A 17,069-nucleotide genomic window follows, 5' to 3' on the forward strand; every position below is an offset into this window, starting at 1 on the left:
GGTTTTCTTTTCAAATGTTCGTTCATAGCCATTGTGCTATTCAAAATCAATACAGGTGCGAGTTCTATGATTACTATGATTGCAGTTCTATATTACTTAAAAAAAACTGGTTTTGTTTGATAAAATTCTACCCAAACATTTACTAAAGTGGCTGAACAAGACAGATTTTGAAAAAAAAAATAAAAAAAAAAAATAAGATTTTGAATGTTATTAAATCGATTAATATAACACATAAGAATCGCGATTCATTCAAAAATCAATTTTCTTTTGACACCCCTAGTTGGGGGTGTGTTGATTTAATCTCTACTAACACAGTTATTTAAAAAAAACAAAAAACACACAGTATTACCTCAATGAGCCTGATTGGTTATGTGACGGAGCTAGTAACTAAAAAAAACTCATATTTCAGATAAACATCACCAGTGAAATTAATTTAAAATTAAAAAACAATTTTTTTTTAACGTAGCATACCTTTTAAAAAAGAAAAACTAACCTTTAGTTACCTGAGTTGCTTCTGTCAAACACCATCAGCAGCTTCTCCATATTTTCATGGATACATGTCTGCCGATCTGATATTATTTTAACACCCTTTGCTGGCGTTAATGGCTAATTTTGCTTTAGTATGGTGGAAACTAGTAGTGACATGCTCCAGTTGTCTCTCCACGGTCGGTCATTCTTTTAATGATTTCTTTCTTTAATTTAATGAATGTCAACCGCTCATTCTTCACCCTCACTTTCTCTATTCCATTGGTTGGAAAACAAAGTAATGTCGATCTGTAGCAATAAGCTAGCGAGTAAGACCAGATGTCTTGGGCCTACTTTACGGGGTAATTCTGACAATCGCCATGCCAACTAGCAATGGTAAGGCTGGTAACTCAAATTTTTTAAAAGGGGAACTGAACTTTTTTTCCATTTTATCTATCGTTTACAATCCATATTTGAGACAAGAACACACGTCTTTCTTTTTTCTGTGCAGTCTAGATAGTAAAAACCAGCGAATACGAGACGGGTAACAATGCAGCAAATGGGATTACAATTAACTCATCACCTAAATAGGCAACACAAGTCTTGTGCTGAAAGATATAAACATCACGTCAGCCAGCCTCCCAGTGACAGCGGACATTGTAAGTGACTGTGTTGTTATGTTCTTGTTTTGTGTTTCTTGTTTAGCACTACTGCTAAATGATGCTTAGTGTTTCACTAGAGCTGGATCTGCTTCGCACCCATCTTTTAAAACTTGTAACTGTCTGTCATGATAAGTAGTAGATGTTGTTGAAGGAAATTAATGTGCGCAAAAAAAAGTTTTGCTCCAAATGACCAAAATAACAAAAAACGGTAAATATTACATACGGTCATGAATGTGCCTGTTACTACATTATATACATACTTACAGCATGTATATAAAACCATGTTTGAGTTGTTTTAGAGGGCTTTATAAGGTCAAATAGATTGAATCTCCATTACCTGTATTGTTAGCTGCCTGATGCTCGCGTTTTTTTTACGATTTCGACCAAGGGTGTCAAACTCGTTTTCATTGAGGGCCACATCGCAGTTATGGTTGCCCTCAGAGGGCCACGTTTAACAATGAGTGATATATGAATATACATGTATATATATATAATACATTAACAATATATTTGTTTACATAAGCTGCAAAAAAATATATTTTATTTTTACTTTAAAAACTGGCAGCTCAGTCACCAGAATTTTACAGTAAAAGCAGTGTTTTTTTACAACATATAAAAAAATGGAATAAATGGAAAAACAACACCACTGTTTTTAGTGGTAAAATTCAAGCAACAGAGCTGCCAGTTGTTGTTTTTTACTGTAAAATCTTGTTGTTTTAATGTTTTTTTGTTTGTTTTTTAATGTTTTAGTGTCTTACTGTATATGGGAAAAAAACATTACCAAAATTGATTTTACGGCAAAAAACTCAGTCGGTGGAATTTAACTGTAAAATCTATTGTCAATTTTACAGTCTACAATTTGATTGATAATTTGTTTTGAAATCATAAGTCAAGCAGATATTTAAAGGCCTACTGAAATGAAATTTTTTTATTTAAACGGGGATAGCAGATCTATTCTGTGTGTCATACTTGATCATTTCGCGATATTGCCATATTTTTGCTGAAAGGATTTAGTATAAAACAACGACGATAAAGATCGCAACTTTTGGTATCTGATAAAAAAAAGGCTTGCCCCTACCGGAAGTAGCGCGACATAGTCAATTGAACATATCCGCAAAGTTCCCTATTGTTTACAATGATGGCCACCAGAAGTGAGAGAGATTCGGACCGAGAAAGCGACGATTTCCCCATTAATTTGAGCGAGGATGAAAGATTTGTGGATGAGGAAAATGCAAGTGAAGGACTAGTGGGGAGTGGAAGCGATTCAGATAGGGAAGATGCTGTGAGAGCCGGGGGTGACCTGATATTCAGCTGGGAATGACTACAACAGTAAATTAACACAAGACATATATATACTCTATTAGCCACAACACAACCAGGCTTATATTTAATATGCCACAAATTAATCGCGCATAAAAACACCTACATGTTTGTTATGCTAGCTCCTAGCTACTAGCTCGAGCTAGTTATAGCTTGAGCGGGTTATATGGACGGGATCCCGTATATATAACCCGCCAATACAATTCAAACACCTGCACAACACACACACTCACTCAGCCCAAAGAACCGTTCACCTAACCCAAGGTTCATAAAGCTTATATATTTAACCAAAGTTACGTACGTGACACGCACGTACAGGCAAGCAATGAAATGTTTGGAAGCGCGCAGGTGGGACCTGATATTCAGCTGGGAATGACTACAACAGTAAATAAATACAAGACATATATATACTCTATTAGCCACAACACAACAAGGCTTATATTTAATATGCCACAAATTAATCCCGCATAACAAACACCTAGGTGTTTGTTATGCTAGCTCCTAGCTCCTAGCTACTAGCTCGAGCTAGTTATAGCTCGAGCGGGTTATATGGACGGGATCCCGTATATATAACCCGCCAATACAATTCAAACACCTGCACAACACACACACTCACTCAGCCCAAAGGATCGTTCACCTAACCCAAGGTTCATAAAGCTTATATATTTAACCAAAGTTACGTACGTGACACACACGTACGGGCAAGCGATCAAATGTTTGGAAGCGCGCGGGTGGGACCTGATATTCAGCTGGGAATGACTACAACAGTAAATAAACACAAGACATATATATACTCTATTAGCCACAACACAACCAGGCTTATATTTAATATGCCACAAATTAATCCCGCATAACAAACACCTAGGTGTTTGTTATGCTAGCTCCTAGCTCCTAGCTACTAGCTCGAGCTAGTTATAGCAAGCGATCAAATGTTTGGAAGCGCAGCTACGTACTCACGGTATCGCGTCTGTGTATCCAAATCAAAGTCCTCCTGGTTAGAGTCTCTGTTGTCCGAGTTCTTCAATCTTGACTGCATCTTTCGGGAATGTAAACAATGAAACACCGGCTGTGTTGTGTTGCTGACTTCCCTCGCAAAATATCCGCTTCGCACAGACAACTTTCTTCTTTGCTTGCTCAGCTTCTTTCTCCATAATACAATGAACAAATTGCAACAGATTCACCAACACAGATGTCCAGAATACTGTGGAATAATGAGATGAAAACAGAGCTATTTCGTATTGGCTTCAATGGGGAAGCCATACCTCTGTTAAACTGGCTACGTCACGCGCATACGTCATCATACTGAGACGTTTTCAAGCGGAAGTGTGGCGGGAAATTTAAAATTGCACTTTATAAGTTAACCCGGCCGTATTGGCATGTGTTGCAATGTTAAGATTTCATCATTGATATATAAACTATCAGACTGCGTGGTCGGTAGTAGTGAGTTTCAGTAGGCCTTTAAGTACAGTATTTATCTTTATTTTAACAAAATATATTTTTTGGAATACATGATAATATAATATTGTGATTTTGATAATATTGAATTTTTAAAGACATGCAATTGCATGCAGTACATGATTTTTAATGTCAAAAGGGAAAGAACAAATATATTTAGTAAGAAAAGATTAAGCATTGTATTAACACATATTATTTCCAGGCTTTCGCGGGCCACATGAAATAATGTGGCAAGCCAGATTTGGCCCCCGGGCCTCGAGTTTGACACCTGTGATTTAGACTGTACAAAAAAGAAAGAGATGTGTTTTTATCTCACATAGGGATTGCTAATGATAGGCAAATTACCAAAAAAAGTGTGGATCCCCTTTAAAGCATAACAATTAGCTAAGAGACTGCTCATATCACAAAACACTGTATCTTTCAGTGCAATTTGGCCTCCTGCCAACATACAAACATAGGTTTTAGTCTTTAAAAAAATTCTAGCCAGAGTGAAGATTTTCTAAAATTCAGGGTTTAGTGTTTGTGTTGGATGGTAAAACTGAGCTTTTGGGGTTCCGCCATAAGATATGTGCACCATGGTCTTATATGTTCAAACATTACTTAACAACAGGACACAAGTAGAGTAATGAAGTTATTTGCTTACAGGTGCTGGTTTCATTCCTTGCACTAGAAGAGGGGCGTGCATATGCGACGTATAACACGCACATACAATAAAAATAATGTTTTTTGGGCTCCATGTACATGAGAGCCATTTTTAAATATAATGTACACCAAATATCTCACTATGTTGCTGAGGCTTTGCAATGCACGACCAAGTCAGCTGTTATTGCTTTTAATTGTTCAATTGTTTTTTTTTTAACTCTATTGTGTACAGAGATTTTGTTTGTCGTTTTTGGAAATTGGGTGACAGCTACACTCACGCAGACTTCCACCATGACACAACTCCTAGTACTATTATATTTAATTTATTTATATTTATTATGCTCAATACAACACTGGTACAGTGTATATAGTATAAACACGAGTTTAGAGTATGAAGAAAGGAATCCTCCCCATCCCAGTAAAAATAATATTTTTAAAAAAGTGTTTGCTGATAATCAATCTTACTTTGTCCGATGCCCATCCCAGTTCAAATGCCCATCCCAGTTCTTACAATGTCAAACAGTACACTCAAATATTGATATTTGACTGGCTTGCAGGTCTAAATATGTGACAAATTTGGCTCATTGAAAAATAAACATGTGGTATTCATGCTTGATGAACACTGAGATTCTTGTTCAAGCTTAAGGTTTGTGAGAAAAAATGTTACGCAATACTTCTCAGATTACAGCTCCTCACCAGGTTTACACACAACTACGCAGATTTAGCTACATACACATGATGAATTGGGTCATGGGGAGGTTTTTAAATAAGAAATGTCAAAAAATAAGTCACATTGTTTGCTCTCATACATAATTTAAGTTAGTCATCCTATAGAAGAAGAGGCCCAAGTATTTGGGAACACAATCAACAAGTGCAATAAATCCTCACCAAGCAGCTGGAGTAGCCGATGCCAGCCAGTTTGGGGGAGATATGCTTCCAGACGCCGATGCTTCCCTGCCGAATGCTCTGGCCGGCTGCCAACTCCATGAAGAAGAGCGGAACGCCAACCACCAGAAGAAGAAAAACATACAACAGCATGAAGGCCCCTGCAGGAAAGGGAAAAAAAACGTACTATCATATTATGGAAAGTCAGTTTTATGATAGGAAAACATTGTGAAATACATGCAAAGCGCCAAAACAGTGCGTTAAAGCAGCAATATTTTATTATATGACATACTGTCGTTTATATTAATTGGCTTATTATAATAAGGAGAATAGTGTTGCTGTCATTGTTTGATTTTATTCACTCACTTCAGCCCCTAACTTGTTCGGGGTCACTGAGAAGATGGAAGTTATCCCACCTCACTTCGGGAGAGAGGGGGTACACCCTACATTTTTAACTAAATTGTATCAGGGTCCACATTTTCAGAAAGTTTAGGCCCAGACGTCTCCCTTCACTATTAGCCTTTTTTTCTATATTCCGGAGAACCAGCATCCTCTACAGTAGCCATTTAGTTTTGTCAGTTACAGGAGCGCTGTGCTGTTTTTAAAGACCTACTGCAAAAATGTGAGTCTCTAAAGTTTTTTGAACTGAACTTGAAGGGGCCACCAGTTGAATAGCCCAAATTATTAAAAAAAGAGGACCTAAGGTGGAACCTTGAGGAACACTACTATTATAACTAAAGAAGTTGCACAAATGACTACTGACTGCATCTGAAGTAAATCATTTACAGCAACACCTTAGTTACAGAAACCATATTTTGAAAAAAATGTGTAACTGACAAAAAGGAGAGGACTTAAAAGGGGTGCTTTGAGGAACGCCTCTGTTATGTAAATAAGTTTTGGCCCCAGTGTTCTATTTGTTAGCGAGGTTAAAAGGCAATATAAGGATCTGCCAATGTGTCCAAGTTCCTCTATACAACAGGAGCACTATAGTGTTTTTAGGAATTTGCCTAAAAATGTTTGTCTCCCAAGTTTTGAACTATAGGGACTGGTATGGTGTCATTCACGGGCCGTTTATGGCCCCCGGGCCGCCAGTTGAATAGCTTGCCATAGACTGTTTGCCAGTCAATCAAAGAGCACATACTGTATAGAGCAGGGGTGGGCAAACTTTTTGGCTGAGGGGCCACATTGGCTTTTGAAATTTGACAGACGGGCCAGGCGAGCACATGATGCACATGATGCATATATCATATCTGTTGGAACTAGGGCTGCAACAACTAATCGATTAAAATCGATTATAAAAATAGTTGGCGATTAATTTAGTCATTGATTCGTTGGATCTATGCTATGCGCATGCGCAGAGGCTATTTATTTTTTTTTGTTGGAATTTATGTATTTATTTATTTATTTTATTTTTATAAATAAACCTTTATTTATAAACTGCAACATGTACAAACATCTGAGAAACAATAATCAAAATAAGTATGGTGCCAGTATGCAGTTTTTTTCAATACAATACTGGAAATGATAGAAATGTAGTTTGTCTCTTTTATCCGATTATTAATCGATGTAATAATCGACAGATTAATCGATTATCAAATTAATCGTTAGTTTCAGCCCTAGTTGGAACTAAGAGTAGGCTTCTCAAACATGCACTATTTTAATCATAATACATCCATTTTTAACAATGTCATATCAGAACATTAAAGAAACAATTAAAATGGTCTTAAAGGGTTAACACTTACATTCTCTCTTAGAGGGAACAGTGTTGTTGATCACCCTTTTTTGCCAGTGCGTCAAAGCCTAGTATCAGTTTTGTTGTGGCAATTCTCAAAACAGATCTTTGCTCAATTCTGTTTTAATAGTTTGGCGGGCCGGATTAAAAAGGGACCAGCGGGCCGGATGTGCCCTAGAGGGCCGTTGTTTTCCAACACTTGGAAAACACACTCACATTCAACTAACATGCATGTTTTGGACTGTGGGAGGAAGCCAGAGTACATGGTATAAATATGCAAACTCTACTTATTCCAACTACCCCCCCATCACGGCATTTATTGATACCATTATTGTACAAACCCCGTTTCCATATCAGTTGGGAAATTGTGTTAGATGTAAATATAAACGGAATACAATGATTTGCAAATCCTTTTCAACCCATATTCAATTGAATGCACTACAAAGACAACATATTTGATGTTCAAACTCATAAACTTTATTTATTTTTTTTGCAAATAATCATTAACTTAGAATTTCATAGCTGCAACACGTGCCAAAGTAGTTGGGAAAGGGCATGTTCACCACTGTGTTACATGGCCTTTCCTTTTAACAACACTCAGTAAACGTTTGGGAACTGAGGAGACACATTTTTTAAGCTTCTCAGGTGGAATTCTTTCCCATTCTTGCTTGATGTACAGCTTAAGTTGTTCAACAGTCCGGGGGTCTCAGTTGTGGTATTTTAGGCTTCATAATAGGGACCGCGTGGCGAAGTTGGTAGAGTGGCCGTGCCAGCAATCGGAGGGTTGCTGGTTACTGGGGTTCAATCCCCACCTTCTACCATCCTAGTCACGTCCGTTGTGTCCTTGGGCAAGACACTTCACCCTTGCTCCTGGTGGGTGCTGGTTAGCGCCTTGCATGGCAGCTCCCTCCATCAGTGTGTGAATGGGTGAATGTGGAAATACTGTCAAAGCGCTTTGAGTACCTTGAAGGTAGAAAAGCGCTATACAAGTACAACCCATTTATCATTTATTTATAATGCGCCACACATTTTCAATGGGAGACAGGTCTGGACTACAGGCAGGTCAGTCTAGTACCCGCACTCTTTTACGTTGATGTAACACGTGGCTTGGCATTGTCTTGCTGAAATAAGCAGGGGCGTCCATGGTAACGTTGCTTGGATGGCAACATATGTTGCTCCAAAACCTGTATGTACCTTTCAGCATTAATGGTGCCTTCACAGATGTGTAAGTTACCCATGTCTTGGGCACTAATACACCCCCATACCATCACAGATGCTGGCTTTTCAACTTTGCGCCTATAACAATCCGGATGGTTCTTTTCCTCTTTGGTCCGGAGGACAGGACGTCCACAGTTTCCAAAAACAATTTGAAATGTGGACTCGTCAGACCACAGAACACTTTTCCACTTTGTATCAGTCCATCTTAGATGAGCTCAGGCCCAGCGAAGCCGACGGCGTTTCTGGGTGTTGTTGATAAAGGGTTTTCGCCTTGCATAGGAGAGTTTTAACTTGCACTTACAGATGTAGCGACCAACTGTAGTTACTGACAGTGGGCTTCTGAAGTGTTCTTGAGCCCATGTGGTGATATCCTTTACACACTGATGTCGCTTGTTGATGCAGTACAGCCTGAGGGATCGAAGGTCACGGGCTTAGCTGCTTACGTGCAGTGATTTCTCCAGATTCTCTGAACCCTTTGATGATATTACGGACCGTAGATGGTGAAATCCCTAAATTCCTTGCAATAGCTGGTTGAGAAAGGTTTTTCTTAAACTGTTCAACAATTTGCTCACGCATTGGTTGACAAAGTGGTGACCCTCGCCCCATCCTTGTTTGTGAATGACTGAGCATTTCATGGAATCTACTTTTATACCCAATCATGGCACCCACCTGTTCCCAATTTCCTTGTTTACCTGTGGGATGTTCCAAATAAGTGTTTGATGAGAATTCCTCAACTTTATCAGTATTTATTGCCACCTTTCCCAACTTCTTTGTCACGTGTTGCTGGCATCAAATTCTAAAGTTAATGATTATTTGCAAAAAAAAAAAATGTTTATCAGTTTGAACATCAAATATGTTGTCTTTGTAGCATATTCAACTGAATATGGGTTGAAAATGATTTGCAAATCATTGTATTCCGTTTATATTTACATCTAACACAATTTCCCAACTCATATGGAAACAGGGTTTGTACAATTACACAGTATTCTATGCTGTCCTACTAGTAGATCTTAGAGTAGAACTAAATCTGGATTATATGTACAGTGACACTCACCTCCTCCATTCTTGTGACAAAGATAGGGGAATCTCCACACGTTCCCTAAGCCCACACTGAAGCCCACCTGGGCCAACACATACTGGATCTTGGAGTCCCAAGCCGGCCGGTCTCCATTGTCGGCATTATTCTCGTCAGGACTGAGTGCGATTTCTGACTCGGACTGACCGTCGCCCAGCCACTGCCTGTCCTCGCCGCCATTCAATGAAGGTTTCTCTGTCTTTGCATAAAGAACAATAAATACATTAAGTAAGTACCGTATTTTTCGGAGTATAAGTCGCTCCGGAGTGGAAGTCGCTCCGGAGTAGAAGTCACACCGGCCGAAAATGCATAATAAAGAAGGAAAAAAACATATATAAGTCGCACTGGAGTATAAGTCGCATTTTTGGGGGAAATTTATTTGATAAAACCCAACACCAAGAATAGACATTTGAAAGGCAATTTAAAATAAATAAAGAATAGTGAACAACAGGCTGAATAAGTGTACGTTATATGACGCATAATTAACCAACTGAGAACGTGCCTGGTATGTTAACGTAACATATTATGGTAAGAGTCATTCAAATAACTAACATATAGAACATGCTATACGTTTACCAAACAATCTGTCACTCCTAATCGTTGAATCTGATGAAATCTTATACGTCTAGTCTCTTACGTAAATGAGCTAAATAATATTATTTGGTATTTTACGGTAATGTGTTAATAATTTCACACATAAGTCGCTCCTGAGTATAAGTCGCACCCCCGGCCAAACTATGAAAACTTATAGTTCGAAAAACACGGTATTGTATTTTACAAAACGGAGTTCACCCCTCGAATTTCAGAAAGTATTTATATTACAGTGTAGTTTTCAAAGGACAATGTCATAGGAATTAAACTTAACTTAAAGCAATACAGTGGTACCTCAACTTAAGAGTGCTCTAACTTAAGAGTGTTTTGAGATAAGAGCTATCCCTCAGCTAATTGTTACGCTTTAAGTTGCAAAAATTTGGGTTACAAGCAGTGACGTGCGGTGAGGTTCACGGTTGGTGAGGCACTGACTTCATCACAGTCAGATTTACAAACATATGAACCCTAAAGAGTATCTTATTCACCATTTGATTGGCAGCAGTTAACGGGTTCTGTTTAAAAGCTCATACCAGCATTCTTCCCTGCTTGGCACTCAGCATCAAGGGTTGGAATTGGGGGTTAAATCACCAAAAAATATTCCTGGGCGCAGCGCCGCTGCTGCCCACTGCTCCCCTCACCTCCCAGGGGGTGATCAAGGGGATGGGTCAAATGCAAAGGACAAATTTCATTACACATAGTGTGTGTGTGAGAATCATTGGTGCTTTAACTTAACTTTAACTTTACACATACAAACTGTAGCACACAAAAAAGCACATTTACTTATAAATGAAGTCCATGCGTTGCTGTTGTGCTGGATAATGCACCCCCACCGTAGAATGCACCCCCTGACGGGAGTGTTATATCAACTAAAGCCCACACTTAAACTTTCCACGCGCAAGATTGAATCTACTTAAAAAAGTTATTTAATAAGAAGCCAAAAAGTGCAAAAACAATAATGTTCGTGTTGGAGGAGTTGTGAATGAATGAAATATGAAATCCGTGCTGCAGTCTGCAGGTGTACCTAATGTTGTGGCCCTGCAGTCATTCACAACTCCTCCAACACAAACATTATTGTTTTTGCACTTTTTGGCTTCTTATTAAATAACTTTTTTAAATAGATTCAATCTTGCACGTGGAAAGTTTAAGTGTGGGCTTTAGTTGATATAACACTCCCGTCAGGGGGTGCATTCTACGGCGGGGGTGCATTCTCTACCACCAGGAGGCGGGATTACTGCGAGCCTCAGCCAGTGCGTCTTCGCAGCCGTTTTATGATTGCTCAGCACAAGAAATATACCTCAGCTAACTAAACTATGGAAATGTATAATATAATTCATATAGCAATACGGTCTCACTGCACAGCAGGCCAGCAGTTAGCAGAGTCCGCAATCCATGTTGAGGCACAATGCAGTGACGTGCCTCAACTGGCTGCTGATCACCGCACCATCTCTTCTCAGTATTTGAACGGCAAATGTGAAAATCCAGCTATTTTGAATAAAAATAATCTAAAACTGGTGAAGTTAAATGGAAAATAACTTCATAGTATAATCACTGGATACGTATAACAATTTAATTAATTTTTTTTCTTTTTACATTTTTTTTCTTTCCATGATGGCACGTGAGGCCCCGCCTCACCTGCCTCCTCTGACTGCACGTCACTGGTTACAAGCATCTCTGCCATTAGTTAGCGTAACAAATGTCACATTAACCCCCTTAAAATCCAACCAAAACATCTAGTTTTACATGCTAGCATTAGCTTATAGCTAGAGATTGACATAACTTTATTTTTCAACCAGGGTAAGAAAGAAAGAGTGCAAAGGACAATGCTGAGATAACACAGTGGAGGATATTCACTTAGTTAAAGAAATAAATCATTAAAAACAAAACCAGTATTGGTCATCTTACCTTTAAAAGAACATCTTTAACGTCAAAGATGTTTATATTATCGGTAACTGATTAAAGAATAAAAACACTATAAATGGTATTTTCGAACATTTGGCATTTGAAAGTTGCCATCAATTCCACGTGGGTGCTCGGCACGGGATCGGCGCCTAAGGTTGCAACGATTGGAACAGTGATTATTTTGATTATTCGTTACTGAAAAAAATAACGCCATTAGTAACGTCGTTTTACTCTAATGCCGTGATTACCAACACTGAACATGACAGAGCGTGTAGCTAGCTAACTTGGCGAATCAGTTCGGGCATAGCAGTGCCAGCCTGTACCATACTGAAGCACACAGAGTCGATAACGCAAGCCAAGGATGTTTAAATAATATCAAAACAGCAGTCAATTCCCGAAAATATGGAGAAGCTCAACGAACATACTTTAAAGGCCTACTGAAAGCCACTACTACCGACCACGCAGTCTGATAGTTTATATATCAATGATGAAATATTAACATTGCAACACATGCCAATACGGCCGGGTTAGCTTATAAAGTGCAATTTTAAATTTCCCGCGAAACTTCCGCTTGAAAACGTCTAGGTATGATGACGTATGCACGTGACGTCAATGGTTGAAGCGGAAGTATTGGGACACATTGTATCCCAATACAAACAGCTCTGTTTTCATCGCAAAATTCCACAGTATTCTGGACATCTGTGTTGGTGAATCTTTTGCAATTTGTTTAATGAACAATGGAGACTGCAAAGAAGAAAGCTGTAGGTGGGATCGGTGTATTAGCGGCCGGTTGCAGCAACACAACCAGGAGGACTTTGAGTTGGATAGCAGACGCGCTATCCGACGCTAGCCGCCGACCGCATCGATGATCGGGTGAAGTCCTTCGATCGCTGGAACGCAGGTGAGCATGGGTGTTGATGAGCAAATGAGGGCTGGCGTAGGTGGAGCGCTAATGTTTTTATCATAGCTCTGACGAGGTCCCGTAGCTAAGTTAGCTTCAATGCCGTCGTTAGGAACAGCATTACTAAGCTTCGACAGGCGGCATAGCATTAACCGTGTGGTTACAGGTCCAGTGTTTGGTTCGGTGTCTCCTGATAGTAGTATTGTTGATCTTCTGTCTATCCTTCCAATCAGGGGCTTATTTCTTTTGTTTCTATCTGCATTTAAGCACGATGCTATCACGTTAGCTCCGTAGCTAAAGTGCTTCACCGATGTATTGTCGTGGAGATAAAAGTCACTGTGAATGTCCATTTCGCGTTCTCGACTCTCATTTTCAAGAGGATATAGTATCCGAGGTGGTTTAAAATACAAATCCGTGATCCACAATAGAAAAAGGAGAAAGTGTGGAATCCAATGAGCCTTTGTACCTAAGTTACGGTCAGAGCGAAAAAAGATACGTCCTGCACTGCACTCTAGTCCTTCACTCTCACGGTCCTCATCCACGAATCTTTCATCCTCGCTCAAATTAATGGGGTAATCGTCGCTTTCTCGGTCCGAATCGCTCTCGCTGCTGGTGTAAACAATGGGGAAATGTGAGGAGCCTTTCAACCTGCGACGTCACGCTACTTCCGGTACAGGCAAGGCTTTTTTTATCAGCGACCAAAAGTTGCGAACTTTTTTGTCGATGTTCTCTACTAAATCCTTTCAGCAAAAATATGGCAATATCGCAAAATGATCAAGTAGGACACATAGAATGGATCTGCTATCCCCGTTTAAATACAAAAAAATTATTTCAGTAGGCCTTTAAAAGTCCCTTCTCCAAGGTAAATTCTGTACATTGTTATTACATTACATATAACCAATGGAGTTGTTCGTAGTACATTTTCCTTTAAAAAAAATCTTGTTACATATTAAAAGTGTGCCGTTTTGGGGGTAGGCAAGCATCTATTAAATTGATTTAAATTGATTACAATTCATTTCAATTGGCGACAATAATTTGAGATTCAAGTGTTTCTGGTTAAGAGCTCCGTCACAGAACCAATTAGGCTTGTCAGTCGGAGGTATCAGTGTAAAGATTTACTATCCACTACAAAAGGGTTCAACATACATTTATTATTGTTTAGACAGCTGGCAACACGAGTGAGTACCAAGATAAATGCGTCTTGCCTACAGTCAAGCATTGTGGTGTGTGGAGCGCCATCATCTGGGGCTGCATGAGTGTTGCTGGCCGTGTGGAGCTGGAGTTCATTGAATTCTAACACGTACTGTGACATACTGAAGCAGATCATGATCCGCTCCCTTGGTAAGGCACACTTTGGACACAATTTGAACTTGTGATATCGCTTGTTACAGTATTATCTACTTAGAAAATAATGGCTGTGTATTGACTTATTTTCAGTGCATGGTACATATACTACTGTACAAGGTGCACAAAGACTACTCTAAAGTTGTATCGAAGTTTAGTTTCTATAATATTGTCTGTTGATAAGATAAAATGGTGAGACACTGTAAAATTCTTACCATGGTAGTAAGTAATGGAATAAGACCAGAATATGTTGGTGTAATATTCTGTTATTTTGGGGGGGAAGAGAATATAGCAGACGGCTTGTAGGTGGGTTATTATCACGTGTGTTGACTTTTGCCCTCCTACCAATGTGAAAAAAAACACATGACATGTGTGCTGCAACTCAAGCCTCACTCGATTTAGTACACAAACAGGTCCAAGGGGTGGGTTTGGTGTAGGGGCCCATCTCTTATATCGGACCAGCAACATGTGGGAATGTATTCAAGTGAAGTACAGGAAGAGATAAGAGCGTGGCTTCACCACGCAAAAAGACCAAACAATAAACACAAGGTCATGTGACCAGGTACAATCTGGCATAGATGAGTGAGCTGGCATCCCCAGTGGCTTTCTGGCTCAGCCAAACTTGCTGTGTGACATGACCTCATAGGAAAGTCGGCAAGGCTGGAAAAGTACAGGGGTCACATGACCACCGGGATTATTTAGCTATCCGTTTTATTTTATAATACATATTTCAACACACGAGTCTTGGGGAATGTGCGTACATACATTCCAGCAGGAGTCATACTTAGCACTATGCAGCGCTTAGAAGGGATGGTGGGTGGTCTTTGGTCACGTGTGGGAGGTGTGAGGGGACTGCATTGGCTGACTTTGTGGGTGTTGCTGCGGTGTACATGGAAGACATGTGAACATATTTGGCACCTAGGCAGTAAATACTTCATCTCTTAAATGATATCAACCTCAACAACGCACATGTATTGTAAGATGAAAGGACCTATTTTGGGTAATTCCGCTGCACGTCCTTTACAACCTATCACAGTATTGAGAAGTTGTTGTGGGCTGTGCTAGAACATTGTTGTCATGTCGCACCCTTTGTGTGCTTTAATTGCAAGTGTCTAGCCTTCGAATGTCAAGGGCACGAATGGACAAGAGGACTAGGAAACATGCTAATGTTGCTATTTTAATGTTGTCACAGGCCCGACAAAAGTAATGGGTGGCCTCTCAGACAAATACAGTAGTAGCTCAACTTAAGAGTGTTTCAGATAAGAGCTGCCCCTCTTCTAATTGTTATGCTTCAAATTGTAAGCAACAATTTGAGTTACAAGCATCTCCGCCATTAGTTGGCATAGTACATTTCACAGTGAACCCCGTAAGATCCAGCCAAAACATCTGGTCTTACATTTCTAACCATGGGAAGGAAGAAAGCGAGTGTTAAAGACAGTGCTGAAAAGAAAAAGTGGATGTATTCATTGGATTAAAGGCCTACTGAAATGAATTTTTTTTATTTAAACGGGGATAGCAGATCCATTTTATGTGTCATACTTGATCATTTCGCGATATTGCCATATTTTTGCTGAAAGGATTTAGTAGAGAGCATCGACGATAAAGTTCGCAACTTTTGATCGCTGATAAAAAAAAGCCTTGCCTGTACCGGAAGTAGCGTGACATCACAGGCTGAAGGGCTCCTCACATTTCCCCATTGTTTACAATGCAGTGAGAGCGATTCGGACCGAGAAAGCGACGATTACCCCATTAACTTGAGCGAGGATGAAAGATTCGTGGATGAGGAATGTGAGAGTGAAGGACTAGAGTGCAGTGCAGGACGTATCTTTTTTCGCTCTGACCGTAACTTACGTACAAGGGTTCATTGGATTCCACACTTTCTCCTTTTTCTATTGTGGATCACTGATTTGTATTTTAAACCACCTCGGATACTATATCCTCTTGAAAATGAGAGTCGAGAACGCGAAATGGACATTCACAGTGACTTTTATCTCCACGACAATACATCGGCGAAGCTCTTTAGCTACGGAGCTAACGTGATAGCATCGTGCTTAAATGCAGATAGAAACAAAATAAATGAACCCCTGACTGGAAGGATAGACAGAAAATCAACAATACTGTTAAACCATGGACCTGTAACTACACGGTTAATGCGTTTCAGCTTGGCGAAGCTTAACAATGCTGTTGCTAGCGACGCCATTGAAGCTAACTTAGCAACGGGACCTCACAGAGCTATGATAAAAACATTAGCGCTCCACCTACGCCAGCCAGCCCTCATCTGCTCATCAACACCCGTGCTCACCTCCGTTCCAGCGATCGACGGAAGGACGAAGGACTTCACCCGATCATCCGTGCGGTCGGCGGCTAGCGTCGGATAGCGCGTCTGCTATCCAAGTCAAAGTCCTCCTGGTTGTGTTGCTACAGCCAGCCGCTAATACACCGATCCCACCTACAACTTTCTTCTTTGCAGTCTTCATTGTTCATTAAACAAATTTCAAAAGATTCACCAACACAGATGTCCAGAATACTGTGGAATTTTGAGATGAAAACAGAGCTTTTTTGTATTGGATTCAAAGGTGTCCGAATACTTCCGTTTAACTATTGACGTCACGCGCATACGTCATCATACATAGATGTTTTGAACCGGAAGTTTAGCGGGAAATTTAAAATTGCACTTAATAAGTGGCATGTGTTGCAATGTTAAGATTTCATCATTGATATATAAACTATCAGACTGCGTGGTCGGTAGTAGTGGGTTTCAGTAGGCCTTTAAAGAAATAATAAATCAAAAACATGACAAAGCGTGTAACTCGCTAACTTGGCAAAGCAGTTCGAGAGTATCACTGCTAGTCTGCACTATACTGAAGCAGATTGAGTCTA

General features: G+C 39.7%; 1 protein-coding gene across 1 annotated transcript in view; it reads right to left on the reverse strand.

Moving 5' to 3' along the window:
- slc6a16a (solute carrier family 6 member 16a) overlaps window positions 1-17,069 on the reverse strand; it is a 44,684-nt gene that overhangs the window by 18,624 nt on the left and 8,991 nt on the right. The window contains exons 2-3 of the mRNA XM_062036283.1: window positions 9,434-9,653; window positions 5,433-5,590 (exon numbers count right to left, since the gene is read on the reverse strand). Of these exons, the coding sequence (XP_061892267.1) occupies window positions 5,433-5,590; window positions 9,434-9,653 (378 nt within the window). The remainder of the gene's footprint in view (window positions 1-5,432; window positions 5,591-9,433; window positions 9,654-17,069) is intronic.

This window comes from Entelurus aequoreus, linkage group LG25, assembly GCF_033978785.1.
Source record: "Entelurus aequoreus isolate RoL-2023_Sb linkage group LG25, RoL_Eaeq_v1.1, whole genome shotgun sequence".
NCBI lineage: Eukaryota > Metazoa > Chordata > Actinopteri > Syngnathiformes > Syngnathidae > Entelurus > Entelurus aequoreus.